This window comes from Hypanus sabinus, chromosome 4 (assembly GCF_030144855.1).
Source record: "Hypanus sabinus isolate sHypSab1 chromosome 4, sHypSab1.hap1, whole genome shotgun sequence".
Lineage (NCBI taxonomy): Eukaryota > Metazoa > Chordata > Chondrichthyes > Myliobatiformes > Dasyatidae > Hypanus > Hypanus sabinus.
In genome coordinates, this window is record NC_082709.1 from 15643010 (window position 1) to 15664571 (window position 21562).

Below are 21562 nucleotides of genomic sequence, written 5' to 3' on the forward strand. Positions count from 1 at the left end.
TTATGTGCCCCTTTAGAAATCTATCCATAAGCTTCCTTAACTACCCAGCCTGCTATATTCTCAATGATCTTGAATAAAATGTCAAATACAATTTCATATCAAAAATCCATGCTAATCCTGCCTTGCTATATGAAAAGCTTCCAAAATTCTTAAATAATGGACTCAAGTAGGGTCCCAGCAGGTGAAATTTGGTTTAATGGCCAATAGTTTCTTGCTTTCTCTATCTCCTGTTCAGATCCTAGGCAATATTGAAATATCAAAACCAATACAACACACACTGTGGAATCTAGGATGCAAGGGATCAAGTCAAGAGGACTTGGATGCTTTTTATCACATTAGTTTTCCCATAAATGTCTTTTTCTCAGTTAGATCGGGCACAATAATGCCAAACACAATCCTCTGTCTGCAAGCACTCACTTGGGTTGGAATACAGAGATTGATTTCATTGGCTTTACACACCCAGCAGCTGCACCATGAGATTTTGATGGCAGGATTTATTCCATGCAGTGGATATAACACAGAAAGCAGCTCATCATGTTGATGTCACCCTCTAATGGCACAACTCTCCAGTTTCATCCACCAGCCCATTCTACATAACCTCCTAAATTTTCTCCACTATATATTTAAAGTAACTCCCAGATGGCAGAGCGTTTCAGGGCAGTGGCCTCTTGGGGGCCAAACAAAGGTGTTTTTGTCGATTTTAGACATCTTTTTTATGATCACAGATAACGCTGGACATTAAGAACTTCAAGTTCTGCAGGTCTACCCCATCAGCGAGCAGCTTATCAATGGAGGAGCTGTACTTGCCGCAGACCTGCTACAGAGAGACATCAGAGTTGGTGCTCGAAAGTGGTGGGCAGTCTAACAAGTGAGTGACTGTCTTGGATATTCCTCTTGCGATCGCAAGACCCTGTTGGACATTGGTAATGTAAAATAGAGCAAGTCAGTTTCCCTTGTTCATTGGCGAGACAGCTGGCAGGGGAAGAGTGTGGGCCTGCTTGTAGCGAGGACTAGGCCTCAAGCCAGGGGCTTGCCTGCTGCAGATGTCCAGGGCAGGAGACACCAGAGGTGGTAAGGTGTGACATCCATGCTGGGTTGTGGACTGGCCCCTCCTGTTGGTGCTGCCATCCAGTGGTTGCTCAGTGGAAGACAAGCTGGAATGCGTGTGCATTTGGGTTTGTCTGCAGACCGCATAGAGCTGCTTGTTCTTGCTGATAACACCCATGCACTATCTATTTATGGGACATGTCACTCAGGGACTTGGGCAATATATTTTTTGTGTGACTCTATGTTTACTTGTTATTTTAAATGTGCTATTTATGCCTTGTACTCAGTGTGACTGCAGGTACTGAATTTTACACCTTGGCCCCAGAGGAATGCAGTTTCGCTTGGCTGTATGGGTATTCTCGAATGGTTGAATGGTAATTAAATTGTAATTTGAAGTTTCCTCTGGAAAGCTACAAACTGCCTCACATTCCACCTGTTGTAGATATCTGCTCAGAATCACAGAAATCTACAGCACATCACAGGACCTTCAGCCCACAACGTCTGCCGACCACGTAACCTACTCTGAGAACTGCCTCACGTTACTCTACCACATAGCCTTCTACTTTTCTAATCTTTTTGCAGTTAATGCTCTTTCACTTTATTGTATTTCTGGATCCCAATGGGAACAGCTCCACAATCCACTCTGTCCAGACACATCATCACTTTATATTCTTCCATCAAATTTCCACTTTACTGTCTTCTGCAAAGTAAACAGTACTAACCTCTATTCTTATTATTAAGTTCCCAAACTCAGGAACCATTTTAATATTTTTTCCCTGGATCCCCTCCAATGCCTTCAAATCTTTCAACAAAATGGCAACCAAAATTGAACACAATACTTCAATTTAAGCCTGACCAAAGTTTCAGCATGATTTAGCCCACCCTCCCTACTTTAATACCTTCTGCCTGTACTGAAAAAGCCCAGATTTTCATACATCTTTCAAACTACCTCCTCAACTTGTCCTGATTCTTCCTACAGTTCATGCACACATACCTACAGATCTTTCTGCTCCTGCACCTTTCAGAACAGTATCTTTTATTTTAGTTGCCTCTTCACATTTTAAAAACCAAAACCTTGCATTTCACAGCATTAAATGTCTGTTGATTTCACTAGCCTGTTTACCTAAATACAATATATGACCATTTCACCGAATACTGTTTTGTGTCATCTATATATTTATAAACTGTAAAAAGCACCCTGCACACCCCGATATCTAGGCAATCAATATAATTAATACAGATAAAAAGAAAATGATTGCCCCAACACTGATCCAGGGAGAATTATCATCCTCCAGTCCAACATGAACACTCACTCACCAAGGCCCTCTGATTTCTACTACTTAGCCGATTTCTCATCCACGCTCTATACTTTCATGCCACATGCTGGTTATCCTGTTATGTGGCACCAAGTCAAAATTCATTTACATCGCATCAAATGCATTCTCCTTTATCAACTCTTAAGTTGCCTATCAAACTACCCTCTCAATTTGTTTAAACACATTTTTCACTTAAAATTCTAAATCCTCCACGTTGTCCAGTTTTCAATATCCTACATCTCAACTATCTCCTCCTTCACCATTACTGTGGAAATAATGTCTTCTTGCAAAAGGACATAGGAACTGCCATAGTGCCAAGGAGTTGGATGGGGTAGAATTGGTTAAGTGAGTCTGGGAAAGGTTTCTCATAAAATATGTTGATGTCCAACTAGAGTAGGTTTAAAGGTTCAAAAGGTCAAATTTAATGTCAGAGAAATGTATACAATATAGTTGTTGGGGAGGTTCAGTTAGAGATGGAAAGATTAAGGTTGGACGCGGAACAGAAGAAAAGGGAGTATGAGCTCCAGCTAAGGGAGTTGGAGGCGAAAAGGGAGAAGGAAAGAGCTGAAAGGGAGATGGAGGAAAGGGAAAAGGAGAAACAGAGGCAGCATGCGATGGTCATGGAGAGGTTAAAGCAACAGGGAAAAGACCAAGGGGAAGGCTCAAGAGAGGAGAAGTTTAATATTAGTAGAGAGTTTAGGTTAGTACCTCCGTTTGAGGAGACAGATGTTGATATTTTGAAAAGGTGGCAGTGAATCAGAAGTGGCCCAGAGATCAGTGGGTGGCGTTGTTACAAAGTGTATTAAAAGGGAAGGCTCAACGGGCATATGCGGCATTGTCCGAGGGGGAGTCTGAGGATTATGAGAAAGTAAAGCAGGCTATCCTTCAGGCCTACGAGTTGGTACCTGAAGCGTACAGACAAAAGTTCAGAGATTAAAAAGAAACTGTGGAATCAGACGTATGCAGAGTTTGCCTATGAGAAGGGTGTGCTCTTGGATCGTTGGTGTGCTGCAGAAAGGGTGGAGGAGGATTTCCGTCGTTTCAGAGAGTTAATTCTGATTGAGGAATTTAAAGGTTGTGTTTCAGATAATATCCAGATGTATCTGAACGAGAAGACGAATAAGTCTATATCGGAATTCGCCAGGTTCGCAGATGAATATGCCCTAACCCACAAGGCAAAGTTTTCCTCAAATAAGAGTTACCAGAAAGGCAGTAGGGATGGTAAAGAAAGTCCACTGGCTAAGGTAGAGAATAAGCGGGGAGCTCGTGGTAAAGTTAAGGAGGAGGACAAGCAGCCTGGCAGGAAGGTTCCTGGCTTGACCTGTTATAATTGTGGAAAAGTTGGTCATATTGGAGCTAAGTGCTTTGCTCCGAAGAAGGAGACAGGAAAAGGGAAAACAGCAATCCCTACAGGTTGCATTAGCAGATCGATAAGGGAGGCAAAGGAAAACAGAGTACAAGAGGGCCGTGAGAAATTTATTTCGGAGGGGACAGTGTCTGTGAAAGAAGGAGAAACCCCAGTTTCAGTGAGAATTTGGAGAGATACTGGGGCTGATCAGTCATTGATCCTAAGTAAGGTACTAGATTTCGGTCCTGAAACTTGAGAGGTGGTATTAAGAGGGGTAGGAAAAGGGACCGAAGCTGTACCCTTGCATGGGATCATTTTAAAATGTGACCTGGTAGCTGGACCAGTCGAAGTAGGGGTGCAGTCAGAATTACCAAGAGACGGCGTGGACGTCCTTCTTGGTAATGATGTAGCAGGTGGTGATGTGTGTGTAGCAGTGAAATTAACAAGCAAGCCTGTGAGTGCTGAGGACCCGCCCCTGGATTCGAAGATTTATCCCGCGTGCGCGATCACTCGCAGCATGTCGAGAAAGGCGGCTGAGAAAGAGGACAGTTTAAATGAGTCCAGTGTTGATTTGGCTGAGACGTTTTTACCGACCCTGTACCAAGAAGGGTTAGGGGATGGTAAAACAGAGGATAGTGGGGTGAAAGAGGGTAAAGGAGAGGAGGTAGACCTACCCTTAGCCAAGAGAGAATGTATAGAGGCACAGAGTAAAGATGAGAAATAGATGAGGCAGTTAGAAGGTCCAGGGTTGGACACGGATAATCTGTCTGGCTTGACAGAACTGTTTGAAGAAGTTGAAAAATTTAAACGTGTTCCCGATTATGATATAAGGGCAGTCCTAGATGAAAAGGATGCCGTTACCTTGAAGGAGTCTGCTGGGTTAGCAGACGAAGTTGTCTTAACCCGCAGGGTTGAGTTTACTCCGGATGGGAGTTGCCCAAAGAGTAACTGGGAGGATCAGGGGAACTTAAACTTTGAAAAAGGGACTGGTATGGAAAGCCTGGAAGAGGTAGATGTCCCGTTCGAGTGTGTTCAGGGTGTGGAGTCACAGGGTACTGAACCTAGTATTGAAACTCAGGAAAAGTCTGAGGTATCTGCTTTAGTTGAAAAGGAATGCAGTCCTTTTGGTTCAGATGGACTTGGTTCACTGAACAAAGGGTTAACCTTGGTACCAGTGGAAAGTGGGAATTCTCAGTTGTTTATGTTAGAAGGTGTGTTAAAAGTTAGTGAGGAGATGAAGGATGGTGATGTGAATGTTATTGAAGGAGAAGGGAAAGGAGTTGTTCCTAAATTGAATAAAGAAAATTTAAAGTCTGGATTGGTTTTGGAAGCAGTAACCAGGCTGAAGAAACAATGGCTGTTAACAAGGTGCCTGTGAATGAATTACAGTTTGTTTTGGAATTTAAAGGTAAACAACTTGCAGATGTTAAACTGAAAACTAATAGAATGAAGAGTCCTGAAGGTAAAATTAATGACTTGCTTCAAAATAAAGAATTGTGTGGAAGTTCAGAAAATGGGCTAAGGTTGGAAAACATTGGTGATAAGATAACTCCTAGGAAAGGAGTATGTGAAAGCCTACTCCACACTGGTGAGCAAGCTAACCATGTGAGAGTTAAGTGGAAAAGGGGCAAAGGTTGACAAAAATGCCACTTTGAATAACAGCATCTAGTTTTGAGGGAATTTGACAAAGCATGTAAATAAAAAAGACAACACCATGGAAGATTGATTGTTAAGTTTGAAAGTAAAATAGAGATTAGTATTTGCACAAACTTTTGTAATGTGCCACAGTATAATGTGGCACAGTTCACATTTTGTAATATACACTTAAGTTAAGATCATAACCCTTTAGTATTTTTTTTTCTGACGAAAAGGAAAAAAAATAGGCGGTTATTAAATTGGAGTCTGATGCTACAGGAATTTATTAAGATACAATATATTAAAGGGAGTGACAATGTAATCGCTGACTGTTTATCTAGATGCTAAGTTGAATGTATATCTGTATTACCTTCTGTAACACTTCTGTATTTTTGTTAGATTTTGTAATTCTATAAGACGCTGTATTAGTTAATTTTCCCCTTTGGTGAAAATTCCTAGAAGGATGGGGGTGTTACGAAGGATGAGCAGCTCTGATGGGTTGCCCATGTTCCCCCCCCCCCCGCCCCCCGGGAGAATCACAAACTGTTACTGTTACCACGCTGTTAATGAGAGAGAAAGAGAGAAAAAGGGAAAACCTACTGGGACTGGAAAATCTGCTTCAGACAAGGGAGAGATAACACCTGGAGAGAGAGACTTGTTGACCCACCATATTATGACTCCTAAAAGACATGGCTCCAGAGAGGGCTGTTTACTTGGTACCATTCTGTTCATTAAAATTCCTCAGTGGACTGCCGGACTGGGCTGGTTTGATGGGCTAAGCCATTCAAAACTGATTGACACCTAAGACCCTGTGAGTGGGGATAAAAGTGAGGTCTGTGGAGACACCCCTCAGACACACCAGGAGACACACTAGTGAGCACTGCTTGAGTGTTAGAATCCACGAGGTGTGGGGCATCGGAGACCAAACAAAGGATCGGTCAGTTTAACTCACAGTGTTATTAGCAGGGCTGGTGGGGGCTTGTGTGTGTGTGTCCACCCTTGCCTGGGTGACGAGTCCACCACAGAAGAATGGTCTAGCTGAAGGACAGAGGGGTCATACCTGAATGGCCACAACAAAACATCAACGGATCAAGATCATAAAGGAAGGTTTGAGTGACAATAGCTGTCACTGTTTGCTCTCTCTCTCTCTCTCCCTCTCTAACGATTAAAACACAAGAACCAACAACTACCTCAGCACGTATGAACTGAACTGAACTTTATATTCACATATGACAATTCATTATCCCCTAGACAACGATAGAGCTTGTTTATTATTGATTATTATTATTATACCCACACTTTTAGGTTTAGTATTGCTAACGTGTATTATCTATATATTTGCATTGTTGATATTGATTTGTATATTTTACTAATAAACACTGTTTGAAAATAGTACCACCAGACTCCAACGGATTCTTCTATCTTTGCTGGTAAGATACCCAGTTACGGGGTATGTAACAATAAGGTTATTTAAGGTTAAAACAGGATCAAGATGAACTGGGAAAGTGCCCCAAGGAATGGCAACTCTGACAGATGCAAAGCGCCACATTTTGATTAGTTAAACCAGTGCAGGAATGGCAAGGCATTGGAGAGTTCTGTACAACAGAGAGGCTTAGGAGGGGTATGAGTACATATAGGAGAGTGCAAGAGTACATATTCTTACTGTAATTCACAATTTTTTACCCATATTATCATGTATGCATTGTACTGCTGCTGCAAAGTCAACAAATTTCACTACATATGCCGGTGATATTAAACCTGATTCTGAAAAGATTAGATAGACTTTTGCACAGTACTGAGGTATTTTTTACCTATTGCACTACACTGCTGCCAGAGAGACTGGATAGGCTGGGACTTTCATCCCTGAAGGCTGAAGGCTGACTTTATAGAGGTAGGCAGAACCATAAACGACATGATCAGAATCCGTTTCGCAAGGTAGGTGAATCTAAAACTAGAGGGCATAGGTTTAATGTGAGTGCGGAAAGCTTTAAAGAGGATTTGGGGCAAGTTTTTCCATACTAAGTTCAGGGGGTAAATGGAACGAGCTGCCAGACAGAGTGGCAGAGATGGGTACAATTACAAAGCTTAAGACAGATGCATGGATAAAAATGTTTGAGAAGGATAAAGATCAAATGCAGGCAAAAAGGACTAGCAGAAGATATTAAAGGCTGCGAGCGTTAACCAGCAGGCTGAAGGATATCTTCTACCTCACGGTTATAAGATAGTGTTTCCCTAGTACGACAAGATGGACCTGATCTCTCAATCTACCTTGTTGTGACCTTGCACCCTACTGTTTACTTCCACTGCACTCACTGAAATATAGCATTTTATTCTATATTCTTATTTTTTACCTTGTACAACTTCAATGCACTGTTGTGAAGAACAGATCTGAATGGCCAGCACTCAAAACAAATTCTTCATTGTACCATGGTAAATGTAACAATAATAAAATCAATTGACTAATTTAGCTCTGGAAGGTAATTAGGTCAGAATGGACAAGCCAGAAAGTCAGATTCCCTGCTGTAGGACTGTAACTAGGTCTCCATTATAACTACCATACACTTTGAGCTTCTGTAATTTTATTGCATTCTTACTCCACCTTATTTCCTCCCTTGCTCAATAAGAAAATTCACAACACATACCAGTGATATTAAACCTGATTCTGATTTACTCAACAGTACATTGCTCCCTCTACTGTTTGTTAGATCTAATTAAATAGATTATTTTTGATCTCCCTACTTTCCTTCTTCAACCTTCTGGGAACACTTTGTACTTGAAACACATTTCAGTTACTGCCACATCATCTTCTCACACAGCTACCTGTGCCTTAACTTCGCTGATTTACTAAAATATACAACTCATATACAGTGCATACACAAAATAAACCTGGTTATTTCCATTTTCAATTACTCCAGTAAAATTCTTACATTGATTTTATCTAGTGTGAACTGTTCTCCTTTTGCGTTTTCCCCCTTTATCTCGGTACTTCCCGTCCCTCGAATTCCAGTCACTGATCACTCTTATACTTGACTGCTTTGCTTCTCCCATGGTCAAATCATGGTTCCATCTTTGCTTTCCTAAACACTCATTTGCCCAAACCCACCCATCTCCTTAATTTCTAACTTAGCTTTTCTCCCTTTTATAAACCCTTCCCATTAGCAACAGCAAGGCCTCCTGTGATGATATTGGTCTCGTTCATGGTGAACCTGTTTGTCATTTGCCATAGAAACAGTCCGAATTCAGCAGAAATCTAAAGCATTCCCTCCTACACCATCCTTCCAGCAACACACTCATCTTTTGTATTTTCCTATTCTGGACACATAACACTATTACTACCTTAAACATAGTAATCTAGAGGTTACACACACAAAATGCCGGTGGAACGCAGCAGGCCAGGCAGCATCTATAGGAAGAAGCGCTGTCGACGTTTCAGGCCGAGTTGCTTGAATTTCCAGCATCTGCAGATCTCCTCGTGTTTGTGTAATCTAGAGGTTACTACCTTTAAGGTTCCTGTCCTTTAACCATTTTCTAGTTCTCTAAACTTATTCTACGGTAGTTACACACTTGGTACTGACGTAGGCCATAACTTCTGTCTGTTTACCATTCCCTTTCAAACTGTTTTACAGCTGTTGACTACTGACATCTTTGATCCTAGCAAAATGTCCTCAAGTCACATCTACAACCATTGAAATGCTGATCTGTTTCACCACAACCATAGTTGTTCTGTCAGTTTCCTTCTTTCCTTTTTGTTCATCTAAGCCACTTGTGGCATCACACCCTGTCCCAGTGTACTCCCCTGAGGAAATGACACCCCCACCAATATCAAAAGTTGAACATCTATTTGGGGGAAGATATGATGTCAGGGACTCATTATTGACGGTCTATCTATCAGCCATTCCTCCTGGCGCTCACTCGCACTTAAAAATACAGCATGACAACTTCTCTAAACATAACACCCACTAAGTTCTCAGCCTTGTCAATATGCAACTGAATTATTCAAGATTCAAAAACTTTATTGTCATTCTACCCGTACATCAGCTCTGCAGGGCAGAATGAGACAGCGTTATCTACTGTTTCGTCAACCCTGAAACCCAAAATTAAAGCTGTTGCAGCTGGAGACATTTCCTGTGAAGTCTAGGCCCCTGGGGAAAACTTGTCTTGCGTTTCACCTGTATGGATCAATTATTACAACAGCACACCAAGGTAGTACAAGGTAAAACAATGAGAATCCAGTATTAAGGGTTGCAATAATGGAGAGAAAATACAAAAATCTGAGGCACAAAGGGACTTGGAATTCCTTGTGCAGGATTCCCTGAAGGTTAATTTTCAAATTGAGTCTGTGGAGAGGAAGGCAAATAGGATTTTAGCATTCATTTCAAGAGGACTAGGATATAAAAGCAAGGATGTAATGTTGGTTCTTTATAAAGCATTGATGAGGCCTCACTTGGAGTATTGTGAGCAGTTTCAGATCCCTTATCTTAAAGGAGAGGGTTCAAAGATGGTTCATAAAAATGATTCCAGGATTAAACAGCTAGTCATAAGAAAAGTGCTTGATGACTCTGGGCCTGTAGTCACTGGAACTCAGAAGAATGAGGGGTGGCTTAGTTGAAACCGATCGAATGGTGAAAGAACTTGATAGAGTGGATGTGGAAAGGATGTTTCCTATGGTGGGAGAGTCTGGGACCTGAGGACACAGCCTCAAAATAGAGGGGCTGTGGCGGCTCATTTCCTAGCGTATGCGAACCGACTCACAATTAGATAGCCTACGGGGGTTTGCGAGCACAGAGCTTTGGAGCCTCTTCGCCATGGGGGGCCGGTTGACAGAGGCTTAAAAGTGAGGCTGAAGTTTTCGAATAAAGTTTTTCCTTCGACTGCAGTTACCGACTCCGTGTCGTAATTTTAGCGCTGTTTGTAGCACACCGCTACAATTGGTGACCCCGACGGTCCAAACGATTTTTGGACCAGAAATGACCGACGCCGCCTCTGTTCATGCGGTTTCGTTGAAACTGCCGGGTTTCTGGACACAGCGCCCGGACCTATGGTTCCAGCAAGCCGAAGCCCAATTCCACGTTCGCCGGATCACCTCAGAAGACACCCGCTACTACTACGTGGTGGGCTCCCTCGACCAGGACACAGCTGCCCAGGTCGCGGAGTTCGTACAGTCGCCCCCGGCAGACGGCAAGTACACGGAATTCAAAGCCCTGCTCCTCAGGACTTTCGGACTCTCACGGCGCGAGCGGGCTGCCCGTTTACTGCACCTGGATGGCTTGGGCGACAGACCTCCATCGGCTTTAATGAACGAGATGTTGTCTCTGGCCGAGGGACACACAGGCCTCATGTTTGAGCTGGCATTCCTGGAGCAGCTGCCCGAGGACATACGCCTGCTGCTGTCCGACGCGGATTTCAGTGACCCCCGGAAGGTGGCAGCCCGGGCGGACTTGCTGTGGAACGCCAAAAAGGTGAGCGGGGCGTCCATCGCACAGATCACCCAGCCACGCTCCCGGCAGCAAACCAGTCCAGGCCCGGCCGCAGAGCCCACTAACCCCCGGCCCAATGACCACTGGTGCTTCTACCACCAGCGGTGGGGCGCAGAAGCCCGCCGTTGCCGCCCGCCCTGCAAGTTCCCGGGAAACGCCAGGGCCAGCCGCCGCTGATGGCTACGGCGGCTGGCCATCGGGATAGCCTCCTGTATGTGTGGGATAGCAGGTCGGGACGCCGCTTTTTGGTCGATACTGGGGCTGAGGTCAGCGTTTTACCTCCGACAAGTTACGACACTCGCAGCAGGGCACCGGGTCCCCCCCTGAGGGCCGTGAATGGCAGCACAGTAAGGACCTATGGCACCCGTCAGGTGCAGCTACAGTTCGGCCCCAGCCAGTTCACGTGGGACTTCACACTGGCCGCCGTAGCCCAACCGCTTCTGGGTGCGGATTTTTTGCGAGCTCACAGCCTGCTGGTTGACCTGCCCAGGAAGAGACTGGTACACGCTGAGACCTTTCAGACGTTCTCCCTGGGCGCGGCCCAGTTGCCAGCCCCTCACCTCGGCTCCATCACGCTGTCCGACAACGACTTCACCAGGGTCCTGGCGGAGTTCCCATCGGTTCTGGCACCGCAGTTCACAGCAGCCATGCCCAGGCACGGCGTACAGCATCACATCCCGACACAGGGACCACCCCTCCATGCCCGTGCTCGGCGGCTTCCCCCAGACAAGCTCCGACTGGCGAAGGAGGAGTTCCAGAGAATGGAGGAATTGGGGATCATCCGGCGGTCCGACAGCCCCTGGGCTTCCCCCCTGCACATGGTGCCCAAAGCGACGGGGGGCTGGAGACCGTGCGGCGACTACCGCAGGCTGAACGAGGCTACCACACCGGACCGCTACCCTGTGCCGCACATTCAGGACTTTGCGGCAAACCTGCACGGCGCCCGGATCTTCTCCAAGGTCGACCTTGTCCGAGGGTACCATCAAATCCCGATGCATCCTGACGACGTCCCCAAGACGGCTCTCATCACCCCGTTTGGCCTCTTCGAGTTCCTCCGCATGCCGTTCGGCCTGAAGAATGCCGCACAGACGTTCCAGCGGTTAATGGACGCGGTGGGACGGGACCTGGACTTCGCGTTCATCTATTTGGATGACATCCTCATAGCCAGCGGCAGTCGTCAGGAGCATCTGTCCCACCTCCGTCAACTCTGCGCCCGACTGAGTGAGTACGGTCTTACAATTAACCCTGCCAAATGCCAGTTCGGACTTGATACCATTGACTTCCTGGGCCACAGGATTACTAAAGACGGGGCAACCCCTCTGCCCGCTAAGGTAGATGCGGTCCGCCACTTCCCCCGACCCACCACGGTCAAAGGCCTTCAGGAATTCGTAGGTATGGTCAATTTCTACCGCCGCTTCCTCCCTTCAGCTGCCCGGATCATGCGCCCCCTGTTCGCCCTGATGTCGGGTCCGAGCAAGGACATTACCTGGGACGAGGAGTCCGCCGCCGCTTTCGTTCAAACGAAGGAAGCTTTGGCTGACGCCGCAATGCTAGTACATCCCAGAATGGACACCCCTACCGCCCTCACAGTGGACGCATCAAACACGGCAGTCGGTGGGGTGCTGGAGCAGCTCATCGCAGGTCGCTGGCAACCCCTGGCGTTTTTCAGCAAACACCTGCGGCCACCCGAGCTCAAGTACAGTGCTTTTGACCGGGAACTGTTGGCGCTCTACCTGGCAATCCGGCATTTCAGGTACTTCCTAGAAGGTCGGCCCTTCACCGCGTTCACGGACCACAAACCGCTTACCTTTGCGTTTACGAAAGCATCCGACCCCTGGTCATCCCGCCAGCAACGCCACCTGTCCTACATCTCTGAATACACAACGGATGTCCGGCACGTCTCGGGTAAGGACAATGTCGTGGCGGATGCGCTCTCTCGCCCTACCGTTCATGCCCTTTCCCAAGGGGTAGACTTTGAGGCACTGGCAGAGGCACAGCAGGTAGATGAGGAGATTCCGAGTTACAGGACTGCAGTCTCTGGTTTGCAGCTCCAGGACTTCCCCGTGGGCCCAGGTGAGAGGACCCTACTCTGTGACGTCGCCACCAACCAGCCCCGTCCGGTCGTCCCCGCAGCCTGGCGGCGACGTGTTTTCGACTCCATTCATAACTTGGCGCATCCCTCCATCCGGACAACTGTCCGGATGGTTTCCAGCAGGTTCGTTTGGCACGGACTCCGCAAACAGGTCAGTGAATGGGCCAGGACGTTCATGCACTGCCAGACGGCCAAGGTTCAGCGGCACACCAAAGCCCCACCGCAGCAGTTCCATCCCGCCCACCGGCGTTTCGACCACATTCATGTGGATATCGTGGGCCCCCTGCCAGTGTCGCGCGGAGCGCGTTACCTCCTGACTATCGTGGACCGGTTCACAAGATGGCCAGAGGCGGTCCCGCTCACCGACACCACCTCCGAATCTTGCGCCCGAGCCCTGATCGCCACCTGGATATCCCGCTTTGGTGTACCAGCCCACATTACCTCCGACAGAGGCGCCCAGTTCACCTCCAGCCTGTGGTCAGCTATGGCCAGCCTTTTGGGGACTCAGCTGCACCACACCACTGCCTACCACCCACAGTCGAACGGGCTAGTGGAGCGTTTCCACCGTCACCTGAAGTCGGCCCTCATGGCCCGCCTGCGAGGAGCCAACTGGGCGGACGAGCTTCCCTGGGTCCTTCTCGGCATCCGCACAGCGCCCAAGGACGACCTGCACGCCTCGTCGGCCGAGTTGGTATACGGCGCGCCCCTGGCCGTCCCCGGGGAGTTCCTACCAGCCCCGAGGGGGCAAGAGGAAGAACCCGCTGCAGTCCTGGGCAGACTTCGCGAGAAGCTCGGTAACCTGGCCCCCATACCCACTTCACAGCATGGGCGGCACCCGACCTGCGTACCCAAAGACCTACGGAACTGTAAGTTTGTGTTTGTACGAAGGGGCGGGCATCGGCCACCGCTGCAGCGGCCATACGAGGGGCCGTTTACGGTGCTCCGGAACAACGGGTCCACGTTCGTGCTGGACGTTGGGGGGAAGGAGGAGGTTTTCACGGTGGACCGCCTCAAGCCGGCCCATGTGGACCTGGCGCAACCGGCCGAGTTTCCGGCGCCTCGGCGCAGAGGCCGACCTCCCAAGCAGGTTCTGGCCCAGGCTGTGGACATTGGGGGGTGTATCGCCGGTTCTGGGGGGGGGTTATGTGGCGGCTCATTTCCTAGCGTATGCGAACCGACTCACAATTAGATAGCCTACGGGGGTTTGCGAGCACAGAGCTTTGGAGCCTCTTCGCCATGGGGGGCCGGTTGACAGAGGCTTAAAAGTGAGGCTGAAGTTTTCGAATAAAGTTTTTCCTTCGACTGCAGTTACAGAAGGCTGCGTGTTCGAATCACGTCGGGGTCACCAATTGTAGCGGTGTGCTACAAACAGCGCTAAAATTACGACACGGAGTCGGTAACTGCAGTCGAAGGAAAAACTTTATTCGAAAACTTCAGCCTCACTTTTAAGCCTCTGTCAACCGGCCCCCCATGGCGAAGAGGCTCCAAAGCTCTGTGCTCGCAAACCCCCGTAGGCTATCTAATTGTGAGTCGGTTCGCATACGCTAGGAAATGAGCTGCCACATAACCCCCCCCCAGAACCGGCGATACACCCCCCAATGTCCACAGCCTGGGCCAGAACCTGCTTGGGAGGTCGGCCTCTGCGCCGAGGCACCGGAAACTCGGCCGGTTGCGCCAGGTCCACATGGGCCGGCTTGAGGCGGTCCACCGTGAAAACCTCCTCCTTCCCCCCAACGTCCAGCACGACGTGGTACAGGGCGTCCTTTTAGAACAGAGATGAGGAGGAAATTCTTTAGCCAGAGAGTGGTGAATCTGTGGAACTCTTTGCCACAGGCAGCTGTGGAGGCCAAGTCTTTATGTATACGTAAGACAGAGGTTGATAGGTTCTTGATTGGTCAGGTCATGAAGAGATATGGCGAGAAGGGAGGAGACTGGGGCAGAGAGGAAAATTGGATCAGCCATGATGAAATGGTAAAGCAGACTCAATGGGCCAGATGGCCTAATTCTGCTCCTATGTCTTATGGTGTAATACAGATAAATGCCATGCAGGAGGACAGGTGAAAAGTCACGACAAGATTGTGAGGTCAAGAGTTTACCTTATCACACGAGGGAACCATTCAATAGTTTTAATAATAAGACAAAAGCTGTCCTTGTGCCTGGCGCTTTCAAACTTTGTACCTTCTGCCCAATGGGAGCAGGGAGAAGAGGGTATCTTTGATTATGATAGCTGCTTTACCAAAGCAGTGCAAATTCTACATTTGTCATAAACATTGGAGAAACCAAGAGAAGAAAGTTTGTTTTTGGAGCACAGGTGCTGATGTTTAAAGCGTTGAGATCTTCAAGTTCCTAGAAGTGAACATCACCTGTCTTAGTCTACACAGAGCACAGTCACAGGAAAGAAGCATCCATCAAGAATTCCCACCATGCAGGCCATGCACTCTTCTTGCTGCTGCCATCATGAAGGTACTGGAGCCTCAGGACTCACACCACCAGGTTCAAGAGTAGTTATTACCCCTTAACCACCAGGCTCTTGAACCAGAGGAGATAACTTCACTTGCCCCATCTCTGAAATGTTACCACAACCCATGGACTCACTTTCAATGACTCTTCATCTCATCTTCTCAATATTTATTGATCACTTATTTGTTTTCTTTTAAAATTTGCACAATTTGTTGTCTTGTGCACCTTGATTGTTTGTCCATCCTGTTGGGGGCAAGTTTCTTTTTAATGTATTGAGATACAGTGCAGAATAGGCCCTTCTGGCCCTTCAAGCTGTGCTGCCCAGCAACCCCTGATTTAATCCTATCCTGATCACAGGGCAATTTACAATGACCACTTAACCTACCTAGCAGTATGCCTTTGGACTGTGGGAGAAGACCGGAGCAACTGGTGAAAACCCACACGGTCACGGAAAGAACGTACAAACTCCATACAGGCAGCAGGTGGGAATTGAACCGGAGCAACTGGTACTGCAAGGCACTGTGTTAACCACTATGCTATCTTCATTGATTCTATTGTGTTTGTTCTATTTACTGTTTATGCCTACAATAAAATGAAGCAGGGCTGAACTTTATATGGTGATACTTTGATAATGAATTTACTTTGAACTTTGGTTCTACCTTTGCGAAGAAAGCTCACCAATGCTTCTACATCCTCTGGAGGCTTAAGAAACCTGGCACATTCTCTTTGTCCCTTAACAATTTTTATCCAGCCACCATACAAAGAAAACTGTTCTACCTATTACTGCAAGAAACTGCAATGTTCTACTGAGCTATGTCCGCATCACTGAAACCAGTCTCCACTCCATGGATTCTGTCTATACTTCGCGCTTCCTCAGTAAAGCAGCCAGCATAATCAAAGACACCACCCACCCTGAACATTTTCTATTCTCCCATCAGGCAGAAGATACAGAAGCCTGAAAGCATGTGCCAAAAGGCCCAAGGACAGCTTCTACCCTGTTGTTAAAGACTGCTGAAGAAGATCTGAGTACAATAGGACTGGCGCTTGACCTCACGAACTACCTTGTAAAGATCTTGCATTTTACTGTTTACCTGCACTACACTTTCTCTGTAGCTGTTAAACTTTATTCAGCATTTGATATTACTTTATCTTATTTTTCCTCAATGCACTGAGTAATAAGTTGCTTTGTATGAATAATTAGAATCTAGTTCAATATCACTGGCATATGTCATGAAATTTGTTATGCAACAGTACATTGCAATACATAATAATAATGTAACTACTGTGTGTGTGTGTGAATGTATGTGCGCATATATATAAATTTAAAAAATGAAATAGTGCAAAAAGAAAAAAAGTGAAGTTGTGGTCATGGGTTCAATAGCTCAGCATTTAATCCCATCATTCCCACAATTCTGATTGACAAGTTGCAGAAACTGGCCTCTGTACCTCCGTCTGTAACTGGATCCTCAACTTCCTAACCGGAAGACCAAAATCTGTGCGGATTGGTGATAACATATCCTCCTCACTGACAATCAACACTGACACACCTCAGGGGTGTGCGCTTAGCCCACTGCTCTACCCTCTGTATACATGACTGTGTGGCTAGGCATAGCTCAAATACTATCTACAAAGTTGCTGACGATACAACCTTTGTTCGTAGAATCTCAGGTGGTGGTGAGAGGGTGTACGGAAGGGAGATATGCCAACTAGTGGAGTGGTGCCACAGCAACAACTTGGCACTCAGCATCAGTAAAACGAAAGAGCTGACTGTGGACTTCAGGGAGGGTAAGACGAAGGACCACATACCAATCCTCAAAGGAATCAGAAGTGGAGAGAGTGAGCAGCTTCAGGTTCCTGGGTGTCAACCTAGTCCCAAGATATCAATGCAATTATAAAGAAGGCAAGACAGTGACTATATTAGGAGTTTGAAGCGATTTGGCATGTCAACAAATATACTCAAAAACTTCTATAGTTGTTTCGTGGAGAGCATTCTGACAGGCTGCATCACTGTCTGGTATGGAGGGGCTACTGCACAAAACCGAAAGAAGCTGCAGCAGGTTGTAAATCTAGTCAGCTCCATCTTGGGCACTAACCTACAAAGTACTTAGGACATCTTCAGTGAGCTGTGTCTCAGAAAGGCAGCGTCCATTATTAAGGACCTCCAAAACCCAAGGCATACCCTTTTCTCACTGTTACCATCAGGTAGGAGGTACAGAAGCCTGAAGACACACACTCAGCGATTCAGGAACAGCTTCTTCCCCTCCCCCATCCAATTCCTAAACGGATGTAGAATGTTTGGACACTACCTCACTTTTTTAAAAAACATACAGTATTTCTGTTTTTGCACGCATTTTAAAATCTATTCAATATATGTAAATGATTTACTTGTTTATTTATTATTATTATTTTTATTCTTTTTTTCTCTCTCTCTGCTAGATTATGTATGTCATTGAACTGCTGCTGCTAAGTTAACAAATTTCACAGCACATGCTGGTGATGATAAACCCGATTCTGATTTTAAATGTCCATTCAGAAATCAGATGGCAGAGGGAAATAAACTGTTCCTGAAACATTCAGTGTGTGCCTTCAGGCTCCTGAACCTCCTCCCTGATGGTAGCAATGAGAAGAGGGCATTGTCCTGGATGATGGGGATCCTTAACGATGGATGCAGCCTTTTTGAGGCATCGTTCTTTGAGAATGTCCTAGTGCCCATGAAGGAGATGACTGAGTTCACAACTTTCTGCAGCCTATTTCGATCCTGTGCAGTGACCACCCGCCACACTGCCCCACCAATACCAGATGGTGATGCAGCCAGTTAGTATGTTAGTCAAGCTTTTCATCATAACTCAGTACATGGGGGGAACAATAAACTTATTCCAATTTGTACACGAAGTTCTGACGCAGTACCACAAATCGACATCTGGTTCCTGAACGGAAATCTGAGTCTCAGTAAAGGGGAAGTTACCTGGAAAGATAATCCAAGATTCAGTCCTGATTCTTAGCATTGGTAGTCTGGATTTAGGCAGCATTCAGTGAGAGCTAGGTAGGTGTCGGGATTCAGCATCTGGCAGTACAAGAATTTTAAAACTATTTCTGTTTCCAGGATCGGGGTTTAAGCAAAGACAGACAGCTGCTTAAAGATAAATAACTAAATCTGAGAGTGCATGGGAGCAGATGTGCTTGACGAACAGCACCTTAGAATTTGCCTGGGTGGTCTACAACCTGATGGCATGAACACTATATTACCCAAATTCAGGTAACCTGCTCCCCTTCTGACTTACGCAGGGGCTCATCCTTTCCAATTCACCTGCCACCCCCCCACCAACTATAAACCCTTCCCCCCCGGTGCCTGGTTCCCCACTTCCCCAACTACTCTGTCTGCCCGTCGCCAACAGTCCTCCCATTGGCTCCCCCTCCCCCCATTGTTTTTAAATTGCCCAACCTACTTCTTATTTGAAGCCTTCCTTTCTTTCCAAGTTCCATCATCTCATGCCTTTTGGCCATCACCCATCACCTCCAGCTACGGCCACTAGTTCCACTCTTTCCTCCTCCACCTGACTCCATCCTCCAATCACGGCCTCTTACTTAGAACTTGCCAGTCCTTGCTCCTCACCTCTTTATATTGACTATTTTCACACTATTCTCAGTCCACGTGAAGGGTCTCAACCTGAAATGTTGACTGTCCGTTTCCCTCTATGAATGCTGCCATATCAACCCAGTAAAAGGAACCAGGGACAAATTGATGGTTGTCGAATCTTAGGTTTGACTCCTCTGAGGAAACAAGGCTAGTCAACCTCAGCTGAGCCTGCAATGCACCACTATACCTTTGGTACAAGGAATAATGCAAGTGAGCAGGCAGCACCTTCCGATCATTTTCCAATGACACCTGCTGGAAGTACACCTTTTGTTATTAAATCAGACTTTGACGTAATCCCTCCAAGATTGACGAGCCGCATATACAAACACAATTTAAATGTTAAGATTACACATTCATTCCAGTCATTTGTAATTTTACACGAATTAAGTTTACCTTAGAAAGTCTTTCCCTTTCTAATGCTACTTTCAAATCCTCCAGCGATTCAGATGCAGCAGGATGTGGTGCCTCATTTCTTCTGACTTTCAGCAAGTCACCCTCAGTTACTTGTGGGAAGGTCTCCAGAGCCTGAACTTGACCAGGAAGATTACCTGCAAAGAGTTCAGTACCAAACAAGATCAATGTGAAAGCAACCATTACCTGCTAGTGGCAAATCATTGTTCACTGATGCCTCTATTTCTCTTTCTCTTATTTAGTCAATTAAAACTTTTAGTTCAAGCAATAAAGATGCTCTCTTTTTATGTACAACTTATCCCTCTCTTTTTCAGAAGAGCTTTGGATTTGTAAAACTCACTCACTCCAATGAGTGAAACGTTCAGTTCGGACCTCCCTGATCAAAGGTTGAGATCAGATACAAGGGCAAGCTCGACCACCTATTCACTAGAACACTAGAATACTACAGCACAGCACAGGCCATTCAGCAACAGCGACCACACCCCAGTACATCGCTTCGACAGGCAGGCTAACCCAGGTGAGGATAGTTAGTGGTCCTCACACCTCGGTGAGATAGAGACATGCCTGCCCTAGCATGTGGAGTCAGCTCTGGCAGACAGGGTGGATGAAATCTACAGTGAAATGCAACAGCCAGGAAGCGGTTCTGCAATGCTCCGTGGAGAGTGAAGGGCATGACAAGGCACATAAGAGCCCATGGTCATCACTGCAACCAGTTTGTGATGCTTTTTGTACCACTGGACCTGGACTGCTGAGGTGAGAGAGTAGGACTCCCCCAGTGCAACAGCCTTTCCGTTGCTCACGTCTCCTGTCATCGTCGGACACGATGGACAACCACTACTATCAATGACAGTGTGCAATGCAATCAGATTATTCCAGGTGAAATACGGGGCCAAGGTTGCAATCTTATTGATAAATAGTTCCGAGGGTGAAAGCTCATCAAGGGAACAAACCTTAAGACAACAGCTATGGTCTTCCTAAAAATTAGCTGAAGGAAATTTCTCCCCGCCTCGAACAGCAAGTTGGACAAAGTGTGACAATTTAAAGGCAGAGGAAGCATCAAGTGCTGTTGATATGGAACTGAGTGGATGAATTTTCTTTATGCAGTCTTGTAAGTTTTCAATGAATAGCACTGTAGTTACAAAGTAAGCCTGCAAGTTTGTGTGCAGCAGTGCAGGAGAGATTTACAAATAATAGTGGGTGTCTACAAAGATTCAGAATAAATGATGAGATGATGACACTAAATGTTTAATATTATTGTATTATTCTCCCCCTCACATAGATAATGATTTAGAAGCATTGCAGAATCTGTATACAGTTTGCATCACCTGTTGAACACAATAGTGTTACATCCCACTTTAACCATTACTGCAACACATTGCATAACATTTAAGCATCAGTATCCAAGACAAATATTAAACTGAATTTTCTTAAATCTAAACAGATAACAAAGAGCTGTTAAACAACACACGCAAAATGCTGGGGGAACTCAGCAGGTCAGGCAGCATCTATGGAAATGAATAAACAGTCAACCTCTTAGGCTGAGACCCTTCTTCAGGACTGGAAAGGATGAGGGAAGACACTAGAATAAACCAGTGGAAGAAGGGGAAGCAGAATACCTAGAAGATGATAGGTGAAGCCAGGTGGGTAAGAAAGATAAAGGGATGGAGAGAAAGGAATCTGATAGGAGAGGAGAGTGGTTTGTTTGATTAACATTCACCAGAGGAAGATATTTCCTAAGCCAATAACTACAAGTAGCAGTTGTTTAAATAGAAGGTTGCAGTACAAACAACTTTAAAAAGATTTTTAATGTTCTTCCTGACTCCAATAAATCCATTTAATAACCATGCATGCCTGCTAGCCAGTAACCTTGGCTACTGTAGTAGCTGTGCAGAGATCTAAGCCAAGTTCTAAAAGAAATTCTATGATATATGTCTGATTTTATGAGGAAGAAAGGGGGAAGAGTTGCAACATTCCAGGAACTTAAAATAAAATTTACTTGAGATTCTGTCTCACTTAATAGAGATTTGATTGTGAAGGAAAGGGTCAGTTCATCACCTAGTTCAAGGTTGGTAGAGATTACTCATTGAGAAAAATTTGTTTGTAAGACCAAATCAAAACATTTATTCTCTAGCTGCCCCA

The 21562-nt window shown here is 46.0% G+C and overlaps 1 protein-coding gene across 4 annotated transcripts in view; it reads right to left on the reverse strand.

Annotated features, from left to right (window-relative positions):
• LOC132392509 (TRAF family member-associated NF-kappa-B activator-like) overlaps positions 1-21562 on the reverse strand; it is a 99627-nt gene that overhangs the window by 51930 nt on the left and 26135 nt on the right. For all 4 annotated transcript variants that reach the window (XM_059966461.1, XM_059966458.1, XM_059966459.1 and 1 more), the window contains exon 4: positions 19406-19560. In XM_059966461.1, the coding sequence (XP_059822444.1) occupies positions 19406-19560 (155 nt within the window). The remainder of the gene's footprint in view (positions 1-19405; positions 19561-21562) is intronic.